At 41.5% G+C, this 23,870-nt stretch overlaps 1 protein-coding gene across 6 annotated transcripts in view; it reads right to left on the bottom strand.

Moving 5' to 3' along the window:
• Window positions 1-959: 959 nt before the first annotated feature.
• SYK (spleen associated tyrosine kinase) overlaps window positions 960-23,870 on the bottom strand; it is an 83,678-nt gene continuing 60,767 nt past the window's right edge. For 4 of the 6 annotated variants that reach the window (XM_037041219.1, XM_037041203.1, XM_037041212.1 and 1 more), the window contains 8 exons: window positions 22,764-22,851; window positions 21,364-21,541; window positions 15,493-15,702; window positions 14,354-14,543; window positions 8,543-8,683; window positions 7,666-7,778; window positions 4,893-4,956; window positions 960-2,278 (listed from right to left, as the gene is read on the bottom strand). In XM_037041219.1, coding sequence (XP_036897114.1) covers window positions 2,168-2,278; window positions 4,893-4,956; window positions 7,666-7,778; window positions 8,543-8,683; window positions 14,354-14,543; window positions 15,493-15,702; window positions 21,364-21,541; window positions 22,764-22,851 — 1,095 coding nt within the window. In that variant the 3' untranslated portion in view covers window positions 960-2,167. The remainder of the gene's footprint in view (window positions 2,279-4,892; window positions 4,957-7,665; window positions 7,779-8,542; window positions 8,684-14,353; window positions 14,544-15,492; window positions 15,703-21,363; window positions 21,542-22,763; window positions 22,852-23,870) is intronic. The other 2 variants (XM_037041232.1, XM_037041239.1) reach the window with 1 other exon arrangement.

Genomic DNA, 23,870 nt, shown 5'->3' with positions numbered 1-23,870 from the left:
TCCCTGTGCCCTCCTCTGGAGAAAGCACATTTTCACTGGAAAGACATCTACATGCTGCCACAGTGGTAATTCTACACACAGGAACACCCATGCCACCAGGAAAGTCACAGGGGAGGACAGGGGCACCTGCAGCTTGTAGGCTGGGCTTCTGGGGGAGCCAGGCCCCTCCTCCCTTTTGCCAACTAACATTCTAGATGGTCTTTATCACCAGAGTTTGGGGAGTGGCAGAAAGCTTCTGGAGAGTGAAGGAAATTCCTGCAGGAAGCAGCTCAGTGTGTGTCCCCAGATTCCTGCCCGTGTGGCCTTTCCCACAGACACTCTGGGGACAGAAGGAGGAGGACACCAGGAGTCAATAGTAAACCCATTTTCTCAAATGCCATCACCGATGTGTGCAACCCTTCATTTCAGGGTTCTAAATCTACATGTCATCTGACCAGAGAATATCATTAATCTTTTTCTTAAAGATTTTATTTATTTATTTTTAGAGGGGAAGGGAAAAAAGATTATTATTTTTTAATATTAAAGGGAAATATTAATGTGTGGTTGCCTCTTGTGCAACCCGGTACTTGGCCTGCAACCCAGGCACGTGCCCTGACTGGGAATTGAACCAGTGACCCTTTGGTTTGCAGGCCGGCACTGGATCCACCGAGCCACAGCAGCCAGGGCTGTCATTAATCTTTTTTAATTTGGGGGACTCTAAGTGTATTGCTACTGTTTTGAGTATCTGCTCAGCACACATGGAATCTACATTTAACAAAATTATTAAACCACCAGGAAGCGCAATTCTAAAAGGCATGGATGATTTCTAAAAGTTTCTTAACAGAAGTTCTGTGAACAAATGATGTCTTGTCTTTGCCAAGCAAGCATGTCAATTGCTGCTTTCTTCATGTCTAGCTTCCCTCTGTTAGGAGCAGGGCCTCCTCTCCTGTTCATGGGCTGGAAGTACACTTCAGACTGTCTTAGACATAGCTGAATTCTAGATGGTCCAAGTTTATGCCTTGATCGACCTAAGAATGATGTCTAAAAAGCTCTGAGTTTGAGGAGCCACAGCAAAACTGATTATTAGTAGTCTGATGACTTATGTAAGATCAGACATTATTTAAGGATTAACTAAGACTAGGAGACTAAAAAATAAATCTTGAGTTTTGTATTTTCTCCCCTATATCACACTTGATAAAGCCTACTTGTGGCAAGCATCAGGGTCTGTGACTTTATTATGAATTAATACTTTCTTCACAAATTCATCTTTACATGCCCTTGGCCACCAGGGTATCTCCCTGTGAATACAGAAAAAGACAGGAATCCTATCTGCACCCTCTCTTCAAGGGAGAAGAAGCATGGGCCACACTAACTACATGACAGCGAGGGCCCACAGAGCCCTACTTCTGTTCACCACCTGCTCAAGATGACGGATACCCTTTCCCCTGCATGGTCTCCAGTCAGGCAGTCTTCAGAGAGTCTGCGGGAGAGAGGCTTCCAGCAGGGTCAGTTAGCCAACCCTTCCGCAGGCCACTTTTCATGTAGACACAAGACTGGCTCAAACACACAGCACAAGACTGGCTCAAACACACAGAGCAAAAGCAGTATCCAGACTTTGTTCTATTTAATTGGCTACACCTTAGAAGCCTCACTGATAGAACATGATTTTTAAGCCTCAGGGCACTTTTAGCATCGGGGAAGCTTTTCAGGGACAGGGCCAGTCACAGGGCTTGTTTAAGCCAAATCTCCTTCTCTCCCTTCCAGTCCTCCACTGCCAGGACCAGAGGTGTCATTGTGCCCGCTGGGCGCTGACAATGCAAGCAAGACCAGTGGCTGAATACCACATGGCTATATCTCCAGGCTGTGGGGGGTCAGAGCAGTCCAGGAGCCAGAGAACTGGAAAGACAACGAGGAAAGCTAAACACAGATCCTGAAAATAACCTGCATGAAAACCACTCAGAAAAGCACAAAGAATTTCACAGTTGCTGTTGACTCTCCGGTTTGTCTTTCTCCCACAGCTCCTCCCAGCGGGTTTGTTCTATGGCTGGGTATGTTCTAGGATAGGCTTTGGGGAACGGCTTTGGGGAACCACAGTCACAGGCAAGTGCCTGTGAGAGTGCCTCTCCCCATGGGCAGTGGGAGGCGAGACTCAAAATCCATGCATTGTAGTAAGTTTGCCTGTGATGACTCATTTGCTCAGAGGCTGCATAAACAGGCCCAGGAGTCTTAGTTCACCACGTCGTAGTAGTAATTGCGCAGCCGCAGTTCCACCGCTACAAATCCAGGCCTGCTCTCCACACTAGAAAGGAAAGACATAGGTTACTATTCATCATCACACTGGAGAAAAAATGTGCTCTCTCCTGGAGCCTCTCCAGGGCAAGTGCGAATGGCTGCACCCCCTTGTGGCCTTCTTTTGGAAGTCTGCAGCTCATAGCATGTGTCTGCCCCCACAGCCCTTGCTCCCCCTGCCCCCGCCCTCGCGCCCCCCCCCCCCGCCGGGGTGGGGGAGTGGTTACCAGAAGCCTGTGCAGAACACAGCATCAGGCCCATGCCAGACCTACAGAATCCCATGTGCATTCAGCAAGACCCCAGGTGACTCATGTACCCCTTGAAGAAGTTTTGCACTCAAAGTCTGGCCCTTTTAACCCAGAGATTGTCTCCTTGTGATCTAGCAAAACAGATGTGTCTGAAATACTTAGCTGGTCAATATGCTGCAGACATACCCTTAACATATGATTTATAACCTTGCTAAGAAAAAAATAGACACAGTTTAAACTTTTCCTCTCCACACCCCAACTGGATGGCTCTGGATTTCTGAAAATGTGCTGTTGTGAGTGCTTTTTTTATTTTTAAAAATATTTTATTGCTATTCTATTACAATTGTTCCCATATGGGTTCTTATTAAAACTTAAAACCTGTCAGGGCAGAAGCAAGGACAGAGGCATGTCTATTATACATCTTAACACAGCAAGACTTCACTTTTCTGTCACTTCTCAGGGGAGGAAGCAATGTAAGTAAACTATGGGAAAAAGTTTTTCCCAATTTGCACATCTAAACAAACTTTTAGACATCTTTGAACTAGATCTGCCACAAGCAAGTATTTCTTAAAACTCTAAGAACCTATCATTGTTTGGAAATAAATTTTCTTATTTCACCCCAATTTTTGGCTATATTGCAAGTGGATAAAGTTCCCAAAAAGTGAAACAGAACTGAAAGCCAAACTATGAACTGTCCACATTCAACCTGTTTGACCTAAAACTACAATTTTATAGGGCTTGAAAGAACAGCCTGGGAGCATGCATGAGGCCTTGGAATCATTCACCAATGTAAGGGCAGAGTGGTTTCTTCAGAAGCAAAATGTTTTCTTTTTCTTTCTTTTTTTTTTATCATATGGCATCAAAATATAGTAAGTCCTCAAAAGGTTCCATGACTTTAAGCAAAACAACACATAATGAAACTAATTTGAACACTGGCTAATTGATATGCACAAGAGTTAAGTTCCTATGGCATCTTATCAGTGTCACAACAAATGATCCTGAGAATCTACAGCTTTCAAGAACAAGCAAAAACTGCTTGAAAAATCAGCCATGTGTGGTCATGGCTGGCGACTTAGACCTCCCTGTGGGGGGGCTGTGTATCTGGACGCCAAGTTGTATTCCAGGAGGGAACGTAATGGCTGAGCCCTGGGGTACAGAAATATACATAGAAAGCTCTGTACACACAGAGAGACAGCCTCAGTCCTGCTACAAAGAGAGCACAAACTCCAGCCACAGGGACCTGAATGCACAAAGAGCCTGTCTGAATCTTGCTGTGCGTGTTTCATTCATCCAGCAGCTGAGCGCCAAGAAAACTAATGCAGAGAAACAGGAATACAGACGGGGCCTCAGGGAAGACACTTGGACAGGTGTCTTATGGAACCTCTCCTCTGTTCCACAGGTGAGGCTACCATGAGGAACCTAGGATTACTCTGAGCTTGAGCAGAGAAGATGGCTAAGTGCCTTGTGGTGGGTCGCTTCGGCCCACCTGGCCTGGAATGCTTTTCCACACTTTCTCTTGTGCCCAAGACACCTTTTCTCCTCCTCTCATTTCCTGCACCCATGCTCCCCAACCTGCAGTTTTCAGATGGAAAGATCCTCCTTCCAAAAGAGGCCAATATGGACCCTAACAGTAGTTAGGTGACCCTAACCCCCATGGTCCTCTATTCCCATCCAGAATTCCCCATGGTTTGCTCTATTGCCCTACTGCAAGATGCCATCATATGAGTATGTGGGGGTTAATCTGTTTCATGTTTAATAACACCCAGTCCAAAATTGTGACCTCCATGAGGGAAGTATCAACAGCTGCTTATTTACACCCACTGATTGCCCTCACTAACTGGAGGGCAGTCAATAGGTATGTCACTGATAAATCTAAATGTGTATATATATACATCTTTCTTTCTAAACTTTTATGTATTATCTATCCTACCTACCCACCTATCCATCAATGCACCCTTCCATCTATCGTGTACTGATTGATGGCTCTATCATCTGTCTACCTATTATCTATAGATCTATTTACCTATCTATTTTCTATCCACCCATCCATCATCAATCAGTGTATCTATCTATCCATCTATTTACCCTCCCTCCTTCCTTTCCTCCTTCTACTATGTATGTATATATGTATGTATCTTCTATGTATCCATTTACCTTTCTACCTACCCATCTAAAAATCTATCACCTTGGTAAAGGTGGCTGACTATTTACAATGGAGGAAAACTTGGAGACTATACAGGGATCATTTGTATTTACTTCACTGAATCCACCAGGTTCTGGAATCCACATGTTGCCAGGTTTCCACATGTTTCCATGTACCAGGCACCTATTTCATTTCCTTCTGCAAATGACTAACTGTATATGAGAGGTCCTCACACATATGTGCAGCAGTCTCCAAGCCCTGTGCCTTCTGGCTCTGAAATGCCACTGTGCTTGTCTCCTTCCAAGAAAATATAACAGAACACACTTATTTTGTAGCTTACCATTTATTGCCTGCTGCTCCTTCTGCAACTGCAGATTCCTACAGGGGACCTAGCCAGGGTCTCTGTGAGGTCTGCTGAGGTTAGGTCCCTGGGTTGTCAGACCAGCTCCTGGTGCTTTTGAGTTCTCCTTGCTGGCCATGCCTCCCAAAATGTTTTGTTCTTTTTTTCCATTCAACTGTATATCATTTAACTACTTATATTAAGACTGTCTCTGACTGTGTCTCTCTGGATGACTTCCAATATTCCAGGCCATTACTAGAAAACATTTAACCCTCGAAAATATAGCTTATTGGAAAAAGGAAGTTGATAAGGAGTTGTCATTCCTAATTTTAGGCAAGGTCCAGAGTCAGTTTTTCTACTCCACTGATACTTAAACACTGTTGCTAATTTCTAGACATCTGTGTAGAGCTCACTGGAAAGCATTCCTGGGGTTGGAGGTGAAGGGAAAGATAGCAGTGCCTGTAAACCTTACTCAGACTATGACCTAAACCGCCAGGTGGGAAAAGAAACTGAGAAACATTTTCTGAAAGAGGGGTGTTCTACCTCGCTCCACCTCCAGTGAGTACCGAGAACTGTTTCCTTTGTCCTCCCCTCATGGGCCATCCTGGCGATAACAGCACCAAGAGCTGGGTGTGTCTCTAAGGACAAAGGCAGGTGAGCAGATGTGGTCTGGAATTCTGTCACAGGAAGAACGCTCTAATGCTATCAGTACTGAAGGCTCACCATGGCCACCCAACCAAGTGGGGGTGTGTCGTGGCTACATCGTTCCTCCTACCATGGTTCATGGCTTCTACCATGGTTCACTCTGCCAGGCACACTGCCTAACAACTCTCCTGCAGCCCTGAGTCACCTCCTCTGCCCACTCTTCCCCTCCTCACTGGTCAGCATCCACCACAAAGAACAGCAGACAGAAATAAATATGTCAGTGTTCACATTAAGAGCAAAACACTAACTTCAACTGTCTCCCTGAGAGTTCATTTTAATTCTAGTTATTTTCATTTTTTTTCCAGAATGATTTAAAGTCCATTTTTCTCAGAGAAAGTTAAATCTTCCAAATGAAGCTGCAGTCAGGCAGGAGAACTACCTGAAGGTGTGCCCTCCCTAGGGCTTCACACATCTGACCTGAGGGTCTGTTCTGCTCCCAGTGGCACCTCACGGGCCACCAGGTCCTCAAAACTCAGTAGGGTACATGGTGTACAATACCTACTAAAGCCAGGAAGGACTGTGATGTCTTCAGCAGCTTTGTAGGAACAGGTGCTATGAAGAGGAGATTCAAGGGTTCTGCCCTCATTCAAGGGTTCTGGGAAAGTCTCAGAGGTGCTCTGTCCTCCTGCTCCTGCCTTTCAGAGGTGCCTGAAAGCAGGACTGCTGAAGGTTGATTCAGCACAGGTGCAAGGTGACAAGGTCAAAGTCTGTATCAAGGCCTGTAACATCACTAAGGGGTGATTTGTCTTCTGTTTCCTACATGGTGACACTCTAACCACAATTTCTAGGCTAGACCTTTCATTGCCATTTTGAAAATGGCAGGACCTACCTGTCACTGATTCTAGTACTTTCAGTTTGGGCACCAGGTATGGTGATGTGGGAGTTAGTCAGGACATTGAAGATTGAACACCCTCTTCTACAATCTATTTCCAGCCTTTCTCTCCTGCTGCCACTCTGATAGTCTGGGTTCAGGAAGCTCCCCAGGGACCAGATGGATACCTTTGCTACAGAAAGGGCCTTTCTCTGAACAGTGTCAGCACCAGCAATTGAACATACCTGTCCTCTCTTTTAGGGCTCACCACGCTGCTTCTAGATAATAATGAGATCTTTTACTCACACTCTCAAGTGTGCGGGGTGTGGTGGAGTCCCAAGTGGCATCCGAGGTCACTCGCACTATCCCTCATTCTTAGTATGCTCCTCCATCTCCAGCTGTTGCACCTCAGAGCAAAACTGATCCCCGAAGTATTAAAATCTATGGCAAGGATATGAGCTCCTCCCAGTGACAGACCTGCAGCGTGGCCAAGCTGCTCAAGGCAACGCTAGAGGTACAGAGAACACAGCTTAGGGCTCTCCACAATGCACTCACAGGCTGACCCACCAGGGCAAAGTCCCTGACTCAGTTGTGATGGGTTCCCCTTGCCTGCTGAACGTCCATAAGCTCATGTATGCTTCAGGCAGGATGCATAAGAGTGCTTAAGGCAGACTCTGAGGGCCACTGTTCCCAGGTCCAAGTCACATCTCGGGAAGTGCTACCTCAGCCAGTGCATCTGTGAGCCAGCCAACACCCATGGTTGTGCCTCACTTGGAAAGGTGGTCAGAATTAGGAAAGCAGACATTTCCCTCTAAGTGCTTCTGCCATCCTCTGTCGCCAAAAACTGTATGCAGCACTGGACCAGACTCTTAGAAACATCTTTGTATTTTGACTACACTACCACCCTGGCCAATGTTATGTACATTTAAATTTTGACATCCTGAAATTAGAGTAGTTGTCTAAACTTATTTTTTTAGGCTAAAGAATAGAAGTGTGTGGTCCAGAAAGCAAGACATTTCCCCCATTGTTTGTTTAGACCAGAATACGTCCCCAATTCATGAAAAGACAGAATGTACACCTCTTTTAGTGCCTAGCCATGCCAAGCACCTCCAGAGTGTATGGACAAATCGCAGGAAGGGGCGGCACTCACTCATATGTCCAGCATAGGTTCATCAGATCATACATCTCTCTCGGACACCCTGGAGGGCACCCCATCCTCTCTCCTTTCTCCAGCATAGCGGAAACTTCACTTCCTTTCATCCCCTAAAACATGCAAAATATACCTTAGCTTTTTAAACATAGTATTCAGCAAAACAAAGCAATACGTACATCCCACTCTCCCCAAAGAAACAAAAGAGTACATGAAGTGTGATGTGAGTTATAAAAAGTACAAGAACAGCAGCACCTAACCTATGACCTAGAAGTTAAATAAGGTTGCCCCTACGGGGAGGCGTGCATGCAGGGGGCAGAAGATTTGGGGTTCTGTTCTCTTTCTTGCTCTGGGGGCTGGTTTCATGGGTGTGTCCCATCTGGGAAGATTCAACAAGTGGTATCCCAGCATTTGTGCACTTTCTGGCATGTATATTTTGATTTAAAAAAATCTTAAAAATGTAATGAGTTCCCAATTTGATCATGGAAATAGCCATTATTTCTACTTCAACTTTAATGCTGATTTGGTTACATCTTACATATATCTACATGTGTCATATACAGTGAAAAAAGACATACTCTTCAGTTAGCATGAAATATTTCTCTGCTACACCCACTGTGGAAAACAGTATGGGGCTCCCTCAGAAACTTAAGAATATAGTTAAAGTATGACCCAGCAATCACTCTTCTGGGAAAAATAATATTTCTTTTGCAGTTGCTAATAAACTGAGGTTGTATTAACTGCCACTGTGAAAAGACAGCCAAAGACTCAAGAAGAATGCCCTGATTATAATTTTCAGGGTGCTGCCACGATAATTGGTGCTTCTCTGTTCCAAGGGCCACATAATTAATCAGGACATGACACAGTAGTGGCTAACCCGATATGGCTTCTGCCCATAGGAAAATGCTTCCCACATTAACACTCCGAAGCTCCAGACATCACTCTTGCTGGAGAACTTGTAGTAGTTGATACACTCTGGAGCATACCACTTCACGGGCCACTTCCCATGGGTCTGGGCCTGAAAGCAATACAAACAGAGAACTTCCATTAAGAACAAAATTGTGTGCACCCACGTTCATAGCAGCACTATTCGCAAAAGCCAAGGGGTGGAAGCAACACTAGTGTCCACTGACACATGAATGGACAAATAAAATGGGGTCACCTCATACAATAGGTTGTCATTCAGCCCTACAAAGGGAGAGGGTTCTGACACATTGAACAACATGGAGGAACCATGAAGTTATCTTTCATAATGCTGGGTGATATAAGCCAGTTTAGTCACAGAAGGACAAATACTGTGTGACACTCATCTGTGGGCCCTAGAGTAGTTTAATTCATAGAGACAGAAAGTAGAATAAGGTTCCCCAGGGGCTGGGTAAAGAGGGAGGAATAGGGAATTAGTGCTTACTGATTATAGTTTCAGTTGGTAAGATGAAAATAATTCTGGAGATTGGTTGTAAACAAAGTGAATGTTTTTAATACTACTAAACTCCATTCTTTCTTTAAAAATACTTTATTTATTTATTTTTAGAAAGAGGGGAAGGGAGAGAGAAAGAGAGGGAGAGAAACATTGATCTGTTGCTTCTCACATGCCCCCAAGCAGGGACCTGGTCAGCAGCCCAGGCAGGTGCCTTGACCAGGAATAGAACTGGAGACCTTCTGGGTTTGCGGGATGACGCCCACCCACTGAACCACGCCAGTCAGGAATGAACTGTAATCCTGAAAATAGTTAATTTGGTAAAATTTGTGAAGTGTATTTTATCACAATTACAAAAAAGAATAAAATCATGACTCACAAAATGGCTGTGTGTGTGCACATGTGTATGTATTTGATCTGAATCTTAAACATGATTAAATCCTGAAATCTTACATTTTAAATCCATCTTTTAAAAGATTCGGGTCAAATTTCTCCTATCTTTCAGTCATTTTCTCTCACCTCTTCCTTTTGCCACTCACACTTCATGGAGCTTGTTGTTACGATGCAAGAGTCAAGCCTGAATATTATGTCATGATTATGTTCCAAGAAGCATTGGACTGTTTTTAAGTGTACTTGTCTACAAGTTTTAAGCCAACATAAATTACTTGGGCATAGACTTTTTACTTGTATCATTTTAAACTGGTTTAAACTAATTTCAAAAGTGTTAGTAAAATGATCAGAATCATGCCTACCCAAACCTTTTCCTTTGGAGCTTGGGGTTCAGGGTATTGTGGGTACGTCTTGCCTGCCTCCTGTGGCTGTCACCCTGATCTGGGTGAAGTCTCCCAAAGCAGAGGGAGGGAGGGAAATTGCCGAGATGGGTTAGGAGAGGGCAGCTTGGGACATCAAGTAGAGACCTAAGTGTATGGTAGTTCTCTGTGTGACAAACTGATTGTACCTCTGTCTCATTCACATTATGCGTTATTTATAGATTTTGATTTCTTAAGTTGTGAACAATATAGACACGGGTGTTATTTCAAGTTTATTCTGAACTTTGAACTGATAAAAAGATAAGCCTTTGACAAATCTTAAATGTCATGAAAGATCAGTCTCTGTTCACCACCAACTCCAAATTCTTGTCTCCAGAGACAACTGCATTTGATAGCTTTTCTTGGGTCCTTCCAGAAAAATGCATATACAAGTATAAATAGAAAATATATACTTTTGGGAAAATAATAAAATTAGAGGCATACTCTCTTTGTTCTTTACTTTTTAATTCTTCTACTTAGCCATATATCTTAGATATATTTCTGTGTCAGTATATGTAAATAAAGATTTCAGAAGAGCTAATTGTATGCTTCATATAAATCTTCTACAACTAATTTAACCAGTCTCCTACTGAGAGGCCATTAAGTAGTTTCCTGAGTTTCATTATCACACATCATGCTAGACATTACTGACAGTGTGCAGAGGCAAACCTTGAAGACACTGTGAGTTTGGTTACAGATCGCCACAATAAAGTGAGTCACACAATTTTGGGGGGTTCCCAGTGAATATAAGAGTTATATTTACACTATACTGTAGTCTATTAGGTGTGCAATAACATTAAGTCTAAAAACATGTACATACTTTAATTAAAAATACTTTATTGCTAAAAAATGCTTCAGCAAGTCATAATGGTTGCCAGTGGAAAGTCTTGCCTCAATGCCAGTGGCAGCTGACTGATCAGAGTTGCTGAAGGTTGGAGGTGGGCTGTGTCAATCTCTTAAAATAAGATAACAGTGAAGTTCAATGCATCAATTGACTCTCCCTTTCATGAACGATTGCTCTGTAGCACGGGATGCTGTGAGATAGTATTTTACCCACAGTAGAACTTCTTTCAATATTGGAGTCAATTCTCTTAGATCCAGACACTACTTTATCAACTTAAACTTATGTAATATTCTAAATCCTTTGTTGTCTCTTCAACAGTCTTCATAGCATTTTCATCAGCAGTCAATTCCATCTTAAGAAACCACTTTCTTTTGCTCATTTATGAGATGAAACTCCTCATCCATTAAAAGTTTTATCATAAAACTTGGAAGCAATTCAGTCACATCTTTAGGCTCCACTTGTAATTCTAGTTCTCTTGCAACTTCTATCTCACCTGCAGTTACTTCCTTCACTGAGGCCTTGAATCTCAAAGTCATTCAATTAACTTCTTCCAAACTCCCATGAATGTTGATATTTTGACTTCTTCTCATGAATCAAAAATGTTCTTAGAGGTATCTAGAATGGGGAATCCTTTTCAGAAGGTTTTCAATTTATTGTGCTAGCCAAAAAGTCCATTTAGTTTTTTTTATAAAATAAAAGGTACATTTTTCATTTTCACTAATACCTTTATTGATTTGTATATTTTGAACATGCTGGCTACCTTGTGCTACTGGTTTCTAGTGGATAGAGGTCAGGGGTGCTGCTAAATATCTTCCAATTCATAAGACAGCCCCACAGCAAAGAATTATTTGGCCAAAATGTCAACAGTACCAAGAAACTTCGCAAACCACTTTTGACATGTTCATTCAGTCACAGCACCTTCTCCATATACTGTACAAATTTTTTTGTTTCAGCTGCATTTTTACTTTTCTTAAAATAATAAAGCATAATATGCTGAAAATGTTGCATGTTTTCTTCCATCTCAATATTAAAATGACTGTACAAAAATTCAACAATTTTGATGTTTCCCTTTTAATGCATGTTGATATGACAGCTGTCACAATATAATCTAACAAAATTGTTTTGAATGAAGTTAAAGACAGCTTAGCACTACTAGAACCATCCTATGGAAAAAAACTAAATGAACTTTTTGGCCAACCTAACACTTTGCCCAGATCCTTCAGAGAAATCATTATTAATGACAGCAATAGAGGTCATTGTAGGGTTATTATTAACCTAATTTCAATATTGTTGTGTCTCAGGGTGTAGGAAGGGCCAGGGAGAAGGAATGAGAGAGGGGAAGGCTGGCCACTGGAACAACTGGAACACACATTTATTAAGTTTTCTGTCTTATATGGTTACAGTTCATCTCACTCCAAAGCAATTATAATAGTAGCATCAAATTATTACTGATTACAGATCAGCATAACAAAAATAATGAAAAAGTTTGAAATATTGTAAGAATCACCAAAATGTGACACAGAGACACATAGTAAGCAAAAGTTGTTGGAAAGTTGTGCTCATAGACTTGTGCAGTGAATGGTTGCCACAAACCTTCAATCTGCAGAAAACACATTGTCTGCAAAGTGCAATAAAGCACAGTGTGCCTGTGTCTGCCTGGGATATCAGGCATCTATGAGGAGCTGCTGTAACAAAGAATGTGTGGTCCATGGGCTGGTGCTGCACAGTTCAGCTGTGGTGTGCACAGATCTCTGGGGGCCATGTCAGCTGCTTCCTTCGCTATTGTTTCTCTTTAATCCTCTTCAACTTTTTATTCTTTTCCATCTCATTTTTTCCTGATTTCTTAAGAAAAATCCTCCATGTCACCAGCTTCTCTGAGTGTTCAGTCTCTTTTGCAGGTTCTAACATGGCTTTTAGCTTTTTATACATTGTGATCATTTGATGCACAAGATATATTGTGAACTGTTTACAGCAATAACATTGCTAACACATCCTTCACCTGACATGATTACCATTTTTGTTGTTGTTATGATAAAAAATTTAATATCTACTCTCTTGTTAACTTCCAAGTATATAACACAGTACTGTTAACTATAATCACCATGCATCAGATCTCAGAACTTACTCTTTTACAGCTATAAGTTTGTACCCTTTGATGACCTCCACCCATTTTCTTCCCCCACAATCTACTCTGTTTCAATGTGTGCATTTTATTTTTTGGATTCCACATATAAGTGAGATGATAGCATATTAGTCTTTTTGTACCTGACTTATTTCACTCAGCATAATGCTTTCAAGTTTCATCTATGTTGTTGCAAATGGCGGTGTTTCCTTCTTTTTAAAAGCTGAAGAGTGTGTATGTGTGTGTGTATGTTTTGTACATTTATCCCCTGATAGATATTCAGGTTGTTTCCAAATTTTGGCCATTGTAAATAATGCTGCATGAGATGAACATGAGATGAACATGAGATGTTTAGACCTCTCTAGAGATAGTGATTTTATTTCCTTCAGAAAAATATGGAGAAGTGGGATTGCTAGATTGTATGGTAACTCTATTATTCCTAATTTTTTGAGGAGCTACCATACTACTTTCCCTAGTGGCTGCACCAATATAGATCCCCCAGAACACTGGGGAATGTGCCCTCTTCTCCACATCCTCTTCAACACTTACTACTTACTTCTTGTTGTCTGACAACAGCCATTCTGATAGATAGGAGGTATTATTTCATTGAGTACAGGTCTTTCACCTTCTTGGTTAAACTTATTCCTACATATTTTATTTCTTTTGATGTAACTATAAATGAGGTTGTTTCCTTGATTTCTCTTTCTAATACTAAACTGTTGATTTCCTATTGTTCCAATGAACATAGTTTGGAGGATATTATTCTGAATAAATCTAAAATTGTGATACATTAGAGTATTTCCATTTTTAACAATAAATCAAAACTTAAGAACATTTTTACATAGTTATTTTAAAATAGGGAATATAGGAAACCAGTCCACATGGCAATGGCAAATGTAGCTCAGCTCTGATTCGCAAAACCAACAGGTGCAAGACAGCACACAGGAGCCAGGCCCACAGATCGGCTTTCCCATGGGCGACCAGGCCTGCATTATATCTAGGCTGCTTTGAGGCTTGCTTTTGCTAAAACTCCCTCACCCTGAGTTAAGGCAAAAAAGTTTAATGTGCATCTTTGAAGTAACTTCCTAAAGTCTGTGCTAAACCTCCTAAGGACAGAGTGTAACCAGTTCAACCACTTTTTCTCTTGCATTTGCAACATCCTTTTCTTTGTTATCTGTAAAAGGTAATCACCTAAAGCAAACATGAGCATAATGAATGAGAACCTTCCTTGATGTATGCTACTAGAAAGCAATAAAAGCCTGTCCAGGCAAGGGTTGGCACCTGCTCTCACTTAGAGTGCTTGTGCCATCCCTTTTCTCCACAGGACTTCTGCAGTCCATGTGAATTTGTCTATTGCATCCACAACACCGCAGACACCTAGAGGGCATCAAGGAAAATTGCTTCTTGAAACCTCACTATAATGAAATATAAGAGATACATTCTCATTTCAGATTTTCACCACCTGCTGCTTCAAGTACTGGCTAAGTTGTTCCTACCTTGTAGTAGTTTTCATCAGCACGAAGTGCTTTGGAAAGTCCAAAATCACTGATCTTGGCATAATGTTGAGTAACCAGCAATACGTTTCTGGCAGCCAGATCTCTATGCACAAAATTGCTCTCCTCCAAATACTTCATTCCCATAGAAACCTGATGAACCAGTTCTATGATGTTCTTATCCTTGACATGCCTGCAAGTCAAGTACGTCATTAGTGATGGTGGATAGTAGTCCATTTCATAATAACCAACTGTGCTCCTCACAGAGAGAGAAGGCAAGTCCACTCATTTCCTTTCTTCTTATGTAATATTCACAAGTGGTGACAAATAATCTTGTTAACTTATAGCTATTCAAAAGTAAACACCATTCTCCTAGTGTTCAACTGGTGCAGTTTTCAAGGCTTACTTTGAATTGCATGAAAAGGAATATAATAGGGTGGTGAGACCTGGCTCAAGGCAAGCCAGGCTTCAATCAGAATCCTTGCTCCAAAATTGGACAGAAAACAAATCCAACCCTGAGTCTCAGTTTTTTACTGCTGAAGTTGGGGTAACACCTTCCTCTTATGGAGATTAAAGACACAGTCTAAGTAAAGTATAAACATAATGTAGCAAACGGGCTTGAGTAACCAGTGGCGATTTCCATGAGTATTTCATACCAGTTATTCCATTTCAGCAATGGCTTTAGAGGAGAGCACAGCAACAGATGCTTTCAGAATTGCTTCTGGGAATGTGGAGGTCAGCCAGACAAGTAAGGCATCACTGTTATGCCCTACAAAGTGTTTATTAAATATTTCTTGTGAAAAGCAGGTTTTTTCCTAGTGAGGTGATATTGACCACCAAGTAGTGGTAATTCTGTCCATGGGCCAATACAGAGTGAACAAAGGAGAATGAAAACCAAATTTTGATATTAGTTTTTTTTTGCAAGAAAAGCAAAACAAAAACAAAAAGAAAAACAAATACCCAAAGCAAAAACACCCCACACACTTGATCCAAACACTAAAGCTATCTCCCCTCCTCCAGCAAGGTTCTTGGACAGTATGGGAGGACAGAGGCTTCCCGAAGAAACCAGACTACTATGTGTGCCAGTGGGTGGGGTGGGCCCTGCCCGTCATAGTATAAACTTCAGGGGTCCCTAAAGATACCTGTTCTGCTGTAAATATTTATTGAGGGGACCAAGTTCTGCCATCTCCATGACCAGCATCCAGGACTCAGCCTCACAGATCCCGATCATACGCACAATGTAAGGGTTGTCTAGCTGCTGCATGACATTGGCTTCTGCTAACAGCTCATCCTTCAGAGCTGGGTCATTGGCCTCATTTTTCAGGATTTTCACTGCTACTGTTTTCACAACTCTGCAAAAAAATCATAATGCATAAGACACTTTTCAAAGTGTCTCACTTTCAGATAAATATCTTCTAGAAGTAGCATTATACAAATAACAGCAATAGAATCAAAACGTATCCTAAGAAACTGTGCTATAAATGACTAGTTTTCCAACAATGTTCTGTCATTTTATAGACAAAGAGAGTGACAGTTCATTAGTTAAAAACAAAGGGACAGGGACTTCTGGCCAAGATAGAGGCATAGGTAGACACACTGTGCCTCCTTGAAAAACCAAAATGTGAACAACAATTTGGAAACAAAGTAACAACCAAAACTGAAAGAAAATTGAATTATATGGAAGTCCGACAACCAAGGAGTTAAAATATACACATTCATTCAGACCAGTAGGTGGGGTGGAGTTGGGTGGCCAAGTGAAGAGGGGTTACGGCACAGAAAGCGGTGACAACGGGCACACAAGGCACCACCTGGGGCTCACAAGGTGGCACCCAGCAGACCCCAGGCACCCAGGCAGTGACTGACAGACCCAGGGCATGGGGTGGCAATAGGCAGACCCAGCCAGGTGGCGACCGAGAAGCAGGGCACCGTGCAAAAGGCGGCTGGCTGACTGGGTAGCGGTCTCACCTTCACACACAGATAACTGGAGAGTAAGACAGATTGCACAAACCAGGGTCCTAGCACTGGGAAATAAAGCCTCAAAATACCAATTGAGAACACTTGTGGGGGTTGAGGTGCAGGGAGAGACTCCAACCCTCACAGGAAAGTTCATTGAAGAGACCCACGGGGTCCTAGAACGCACACAAGCCCCTACACATGGGAATCACCAACAGAAAGGCCCAGTTTGCTTGGGGGAAGCAGCAGAAGGGACTGAGGTGCAACAGAGAGCAGAGGAGCAAAGCCCACATACAGTGTCACAACCCAGCAACCGGGTTGACCCCCCCCCACCCCGGTGTACACCCAAGGCTCTGTTCCTCATACATAACAGGTGGGAACAGACCAAAACATTATGGCTCAAGCAGAAAAACAGCTCAAAGCCCCAGAGCCAATACCTCTAAGTGACCAAGAGATAGCCAACCTATCAGATGCACAGTTCAAAACACTGGTGATCAGGATGCTCACAGAACTGGTTGATTTTAGTCACAAATTAGATGAACAAATGAAGGCTAAACTAAGTGAAATGAAGAGAAATGCACAGGGAACCAATAGTGATGGAAAGAAAACTGGGACTCAAATCAATGGACCAGAAGGAAGAAAGAAACATTCAACCAGAAAGGAATGAAGAAATGAGAATTCAAAAAAAATGAGGAGAGGCTTAGGAACCTCCAGGACATCTTTAAACATTTCAACATCCGGATTACAGGGGTACCAGAAGGGGGAAAGAAATAGCCACGAGTGGAAAACTTATTTGAACAAATAATAAAGGAGAACTTCCCTAATCTGGCAAAGGAAACAGACTTCCAGGAAGTCCAAGAAGCTCAGAGTCCCAAAGAAGGTGGATCCAAGAAGGAACACACCAAGGCACATCATAATTACATTAGCCAAGATTAAAGTGAAGGAGAGAATCCTAGAAGCAGCAAGAGATAAGGAGACAGTAACCTACAAAGTAGTACCCATCAGACTGTCAGCTGATTTCTCAAAAGAGACCTTCCAGGCAAGAAGGGGCTGGAAAGAAGTATTCCAAGTCATGAAATCCAAAGACCTACATCTAAGATTGCTCTATCCGGCAAAGCTTTCATTTAGAATGGAAGGACAGATAAAGTGCTTCTCAGATAAGGTCAAGTTCAAGGAGTTCATCACCACCAAGCCCATATTTTATGAAATGTTAAAGGGACTTATCTAAGAAAAAGAAGATAAAAAATATGAACAGTGAAAGGACAACAAACTCACAGTTATTAACAGCCACACCTTAAACAAAAGCAAACTAAGCAGACAGTTAAAACAGGAATGGACCCACAGAAATGGAGATCAATGGAGGGTTAGCAACAGGGCAGTGGGAGAAGGAGAAGCAGGGAGAAGGTCCAGAGAATAAGTAGCATAGATGGTGGGAAGAAGATAGACGGCGGGGAGAGGGACAAGAGTGGTTTGGGAAATGTAGAAGCTAAAGAACTTATGACACATGGACATGAACTAAAGGTGGGGAATATGGGTGGGATGGGGTGTGCAGGGTGGAGGGGAATGAAGGGGGGAAATGGGACAACTGTAATAACAATCAATAAAATATATTTAAAAAATAAAAAATAATAAAAGGATAGGAAGTGGAGCTGAAGAATATCCCAAACAAGTAGAAAGCCTAAATATAACAGAATATTTAAATAATTTTCAAATAAACCTTCCAAACTATGACATAAATGGAGACCTATAATATTTTGAGATTGACCATCTCACATTATACGTGATGCATGTAAATACAACATCCTTTTAATATACAGATGCAGAAATAAAAAAGTATATGTTGTTAAAGCTCATAGTTTATAAAGCACTTTTAAACTGAGCTTTGTTAATTTAAGCAAGCCTGAATGAGTTCACAAAAAATTATTTTTTATTTTCTAATAAAAATATCATACAGGTCATGCTTGAACTCTTAAAAACATTCTAATATAGTGGAGTTTACATAAATAAATGGAACTCAACTACGAACGACTTGAAAAACTGAATCTTTCTGTCATCCAATTCCCACAAGTGCAGGATGTATAGCTGCTCTGTTGAACTCCAAATGGGAGAATAAAACAAGAACTATCCAATAAAACAGGTAGAATAATAGAATAGCAAATTAAGTCTGACACACACTCAGACAAGTTCAGACAGCCTCAGTGTAGAACTGGATGTGGGCTTACACACAGGGCGCACACTGTAATTCCCACAGAGGTAGGCACAGACCTTGGGTACGGCAGGAGCCCCTCAGTTCCCCCCAAATATCACGGAATCAGTATCCCCTGCTCTCTCTAGACAGTTTATTGTTTTGCCTTCACATTTCATTCAACTCTCCATCTGGACTTGTTTTGTATATAGTATGAAGGAGGGGTCAAAATTAACAAGCAAAAAATCTTTTGATTCTTCCCAATGTTTAAGAAAAACATAACACCCATTGCCTCTTCCAGGACAGAGAAAAGGAAGAAAATTTTATAATTCATTTTTATAAGGCCAGCATTACCTCGAGGCCAAAACCAAACAAAGAAATCACAAGAATATAATTTACTGATAGCCCTCATGGACAAAGATGCAAAAATTCCATGAGAAATAATAGAAGGGTCAGTGAATTCTGAAAAATATATTATGAATATATAAATCATGAATAAGATGAGTTTATTCCAGGAATTCAAGGTGGGTTTTATATTTGAAAATCAATCAGTGTATAATTTACCACATTAAACAATAAAGGAGATAAATGTATGTTTATTCCAGCAGAGGGAAAAGTTACTCAATAAAATGTAATACACATTCATGATCAAAAACAAATCTCTCAGAAAAGAATGAAGGTGAATTCTCTTCATCCGATAGGAGCAGCTATAACCCTAACAGTGAAACACTGACAATTCTCCCCTGAAGTCAGGAATGAGAAGGGAGGCTACAGTCACTTCCATCCTCTGCTGAACCACAGTTCCTGGCTGATACCATAAGGCAAGGATGAAACATGACAAGTAGAGGATTAAACAGAATGAAATATCACTCACAGATGATATACTGTGGGTCAAAGACTTACACAGATAAAGCACTAGAAATAACAAGTTAGAAATAATAGGTAAATTCAGCAAGGTTGCTGGGTATCTAGCCAACCGCCAAAACCATTTATATTTCTATATCAAACCAACACCAGAGCTAAAAATCATACCATGTATATTAACATCAAAAGTACTAAATACCTACAAATGAATCCAACAAAAAAAGTTTTGCAAGACCTCAACACAGAAAAGTATTAAATAACTGCTAAGAGAAACCTGAGACAAATTACAGATGACTCCAGGAAATGGAGAGTTGGGTCATGGTTATTGACTGGAAGACTCAGTGTTGTAAAGACCTTGTTGTGCCCCAAACTGACCTTCAAGGCCTTTCCTCTTCCTGAACCTTCTAGTTGAATTTATGCCTAAGGGGGATCCCCAAAAATGGAAATTTATTTATAAAAATTGTGCATTTATTCTTAAATGTTTAAACTTGAGTCACCTTCAAAACACTCTTCATTTGTTGCAATGCACCTATGAGACATTTTTTCCACTGCTCAAGGCAGTTTTTGAACTTGTTGATTTTGAATCTTTTTAGTGTTTCTGCCATTTTTTGTTTCACCTCTTCCACATTGGCAAGATGTTTCCCTTGGAGGACTTTTTTCATCCAGGGAAACAAAAAAAAAGTTGTTCTCAGGGTGAGATTGGGTGAATAGGGAGGGTGAGGCATGGGGGTCATGCCACTTTTGGTCAAAAACTGCTGAACACTCAGCGCAGTGTGGGCAGGTGCACTTGTAAATCCCCCATCACGAAATGGGCAAACACATGGAAAGAATCTTCAAAAAAATTCACTGAAGCTGAATGCAGCCTCCCACAACAATGCCTGCTGGTACACTGATATGGATGGTCTCCTAGAACACTCACCTAGCTGGGGAAGCCTGTACTCCAAGGAGCCACCCTCCTGAAGATAATTCTGTTTTTTAGATGTCCCCCCCTTGGTATCTATAATCCTGTTTGTTAATTTACATATATAGTTAAGCCAGAAATTTAACTATCACAAAGTACTTGTGAAAATGTATGCCTTAATACAGGATAATTTAAGCTCATCTTACAAAATGACTGTGGTAAATATACATATATTTTAAATAAGTATATTATTCAAAATATACACACACACATTTAAAACATACACACATATACACAAAAAAGGAACAGGATTGAAAGCAAGACTTTCTGTGCTTTTATCTAAATTTTTGACTCTTGAATTACATAACTTACATACTTAAAAATAATGTACAAAAATCTGTTACATTTAAAATATCATCTAACAACAAAACCAGCTTTATTAGTAACATACTAATTTAAACATTTAGAAACCAGTGTTTTCACTGCCCACTCCATGTGGGTAGTCTTCCAAAGACCAAATGAAGGACAAAGACATTTTAGTAGTTTAGCAATTCTAATTGTTTTAATACGTACTGTTATTTGAGATTATAGGATAAAGCAAGTAAATAATCATACTAATATTTGGAATTAGGACATTTCTGGGAAAGAGAACTGAGGCACCATTTTAAAAATCAAAGAAAATAAGTACATTACATTGTTTCTGAATGACTGCATTTTACTTCAATAATACATGGGTGGGTGTGTGTGCATACAGAAATCCTATATACACATACACTACAGTTAGTAAACAGTAGTAATATTTGGGTGGTACAAACAGGACACTTCTGTATTCTTATGTTTTGATTGTCTCTATTTTCTAATTCTCTACATGTACTATGCCCAAACTAACATAATTACTATATGCATACTTATATGCATATCCACATAATGGATATTTTCATGGTAACTCTGTCAGAAATGAACAAAAATCATATTGTTAATAAAAACAGATTTAGCTATGGTGGCTTACATTTTGTGTTTGGGGTTAAGTGAACTTAATATATGCATATTTCCAGCATGTCAGCTCACATGAGAATAAGTGTGGTGTGATGGTGCAAAGCTTTAACTTACTTTTTCATCTGGTAATAGCCCTTCTTCACAGTGCCAAAGTTACCAGAGCCCAGTTCTTTGTCCTCCAGGGTCAGCAGCTTCCGGTCTAGGTAGACCTCCTTGGGCCTGATCTCCTCGGGGTCTGCATAGGGGCTTTCATATACTTCTGTGTCCATGGGCAAGGCTTCTCTCTGGGCTTCTGCAATTAATTCAAGAAACATATAATCCTGGGACTGGATCCCTAGTGCAAACCCCAGTATCTACCACTTCTACCTCCTGTGTGGTCACGGCTTCCCTTTCAAGATCTTGGCTACTTTGGGTAGTTAGGCTGCCAGTGAGTACTAGAGGTCTGGTTTCACCCAGTTTGTAGGGGGGCAGTAAAAAGCCCCTCATGCCCATTGTACTGGACTTTCATTCTTGCATTAGCATTTATTAAGAAAGGGTCTTTCATGCCAGAGGCCAAGACAGGTGAGCCCTCCTTACAGGCTGTGGTGACTTTTACTGCGTCTGAAAATTTTGACCCTCCTTCCATTGAAAGGTGTAGCCTATGTTACCTCGCCTTAGTGGCTTTTGTAACTTTGTCAACTAATAGAGCCTATGAGAAGTGATGTTGATGACATGTTCAGGATAGGTGATAAAAGGCTTATTTTCTAGAAACTAACTCTTAAAGCTTCAGATGTCACACAAGGTGTCCAACTGCTTGGGCACCTTCTGGGCCGAGAGACAGACGAGGTCATATGGAAAGACCAGGCTGAGAGGCCCCAACACTAGATGGAGAGGGGCAGATGCAAGCTGACCCCCAGCCCCCGGCCTCACCACAGCCTCCACCCCTGCTGGCCTACTCTGACTGAGAGGGCTTGAACCACAACCACCCAACTGAGCCCTGCCCAAATTCATGACCTGTACCAGATAAGGAGAGATCAATTAAATGACTGCTGTTGTTTTAAGCTACTGAGTATTGGGGTGGTTTTTATAGCAATGAACAGGCCAACAGCTCAAAAAGTGAGCTGGGGTCACCTAGAGAACCCAAGAAGGTCATCCAGAAGTTTCGCTTCTGATAACAAGTCCAGTAGAGGGCTACTGAGTTTACTAAGGGCAGTCACCCTGAGCTGCAGCCTCTGTGGCCTCATACAACCACAATTCCCTAAACGTGTCTACAATTCCAACAGCTCAGACATCTGTTCCAGTTCTCCCAGCCACCCATCACTGCACTCAGCTAAAATGTATTAGTGCACACAAACATCTTTGCAAGAACATAATATTGAAAATGTGAACGATGAGCCACATTGTACTACAAGACATGAGTTTTGAAGAAGCAGCACTGAAGAACACTTTCAATGTGGCCAATCCATTGTGAGGGAGGCTGTGTGGACTGCTTGCTTCATCCAGCAGTAAACAGTGAGTGAAAGGGCATCTCTCACCTCTTTCTGCAGCCCGGGGCCCTCGGTCTGGCTCGTAGGGGTTGAACGTCACAGAGCTCTCTGGCCAGGTCCCCTGAGATGAGGTGGCCTGAAGTACACAAATATGTCACTTTTCTTCACTGATACTCTGTTGAGCTGACATAATTATTTATATTTTCAAGTAATCACATTTCACATATGCAGAGAAGACAAAGGGAGGGATGAGAAGGAAAACAGGAAAAAAACAACGTGGCTTATCTCATTCTTCAGGCAACTGCTTATATCCTGTGAGGGCTGCGTGCAGCTCACGATCCTGTAACTTGTAACTTGCAGGGCCTGCCAGGGTCTCAGATGCTGCTAGAAGTAGTCACCCATCATTCAGGCAGAATTCCTTCCCTGTTACAGCTCTTTCAAATCCTGTCTGCACCTCCCAAAACACACTGCAGGTATTCTTTATTCCCTTGTGTTCATTTTCCTCCATTAGCTCTTTCAACTATACTATATGGAGGTTATTTCAAAACAAACATGAAATATCCACTGACTGCTCTACCCACTCCCCAATCCCAAAGTGTCTATACGGCTGGAGCTTTGGCCTCTGCCTTCAGCTTTTGTGAAAACCTAGTGACATCCAGGTGATGCCAGAGGGTAGCACTGGACACTCAGTAACCACCATCATCATCATCATCATCCTTAAGGATCTATGAGGTGAAAGCCTCTTGCTAACCTGGGTGCAGTAATTCTTCCTGTACCCAGAGCAGGTAACTGAAGTGTATCACAGCAAAGCTTTGCTGGCTGTTATTACTGGTATCAATTTGCATCATGAAATCATGAAGGGTAAATCTAATCTTGATATTCCTATAACCTTTCCCCTTTGAAAGTCTCTATCTCAAGTTAGCCTTACCCACCCACAAGAGTTTTGCTCCTAAATTTGGTTCATAGCAGAACCACAATTCAAACCATTTGTTTTTGGTGTGTGTTGAATATAAATTTTATGTATCCATTGACCTTATTACTGCCCAAGCAGTGGCCACGAAGAAATGAGATACTGCCAGATTTTGGATTTGTTTAAAGAAATAGACATCAAGCTGAATTGTACACAGTCACTTATCCCCTGGCACATACTGGTAA

The sequence above is a fragment of the Sturnira hondurensis genome, unplaced genomic scaffold (genome assembly GCF_014824575.4).
Source record: "Sturnira hondurensis isolate 20B ecotype Veracruz unplaced genomic scaffold, ASM1482457v3 Scaffold0000460, whole genome shotgun sequence".
NCBI lineage: Eukaryota > Metazoa > Chordata > Mammalia > Chiroptera > Phyllostomidae > Sturnira > Sturnira hondurensis.
Note: the sequence above shows the minus strand (reverse complement) of the source record. Positions and strands in the feature narration are given on the sequence as shown.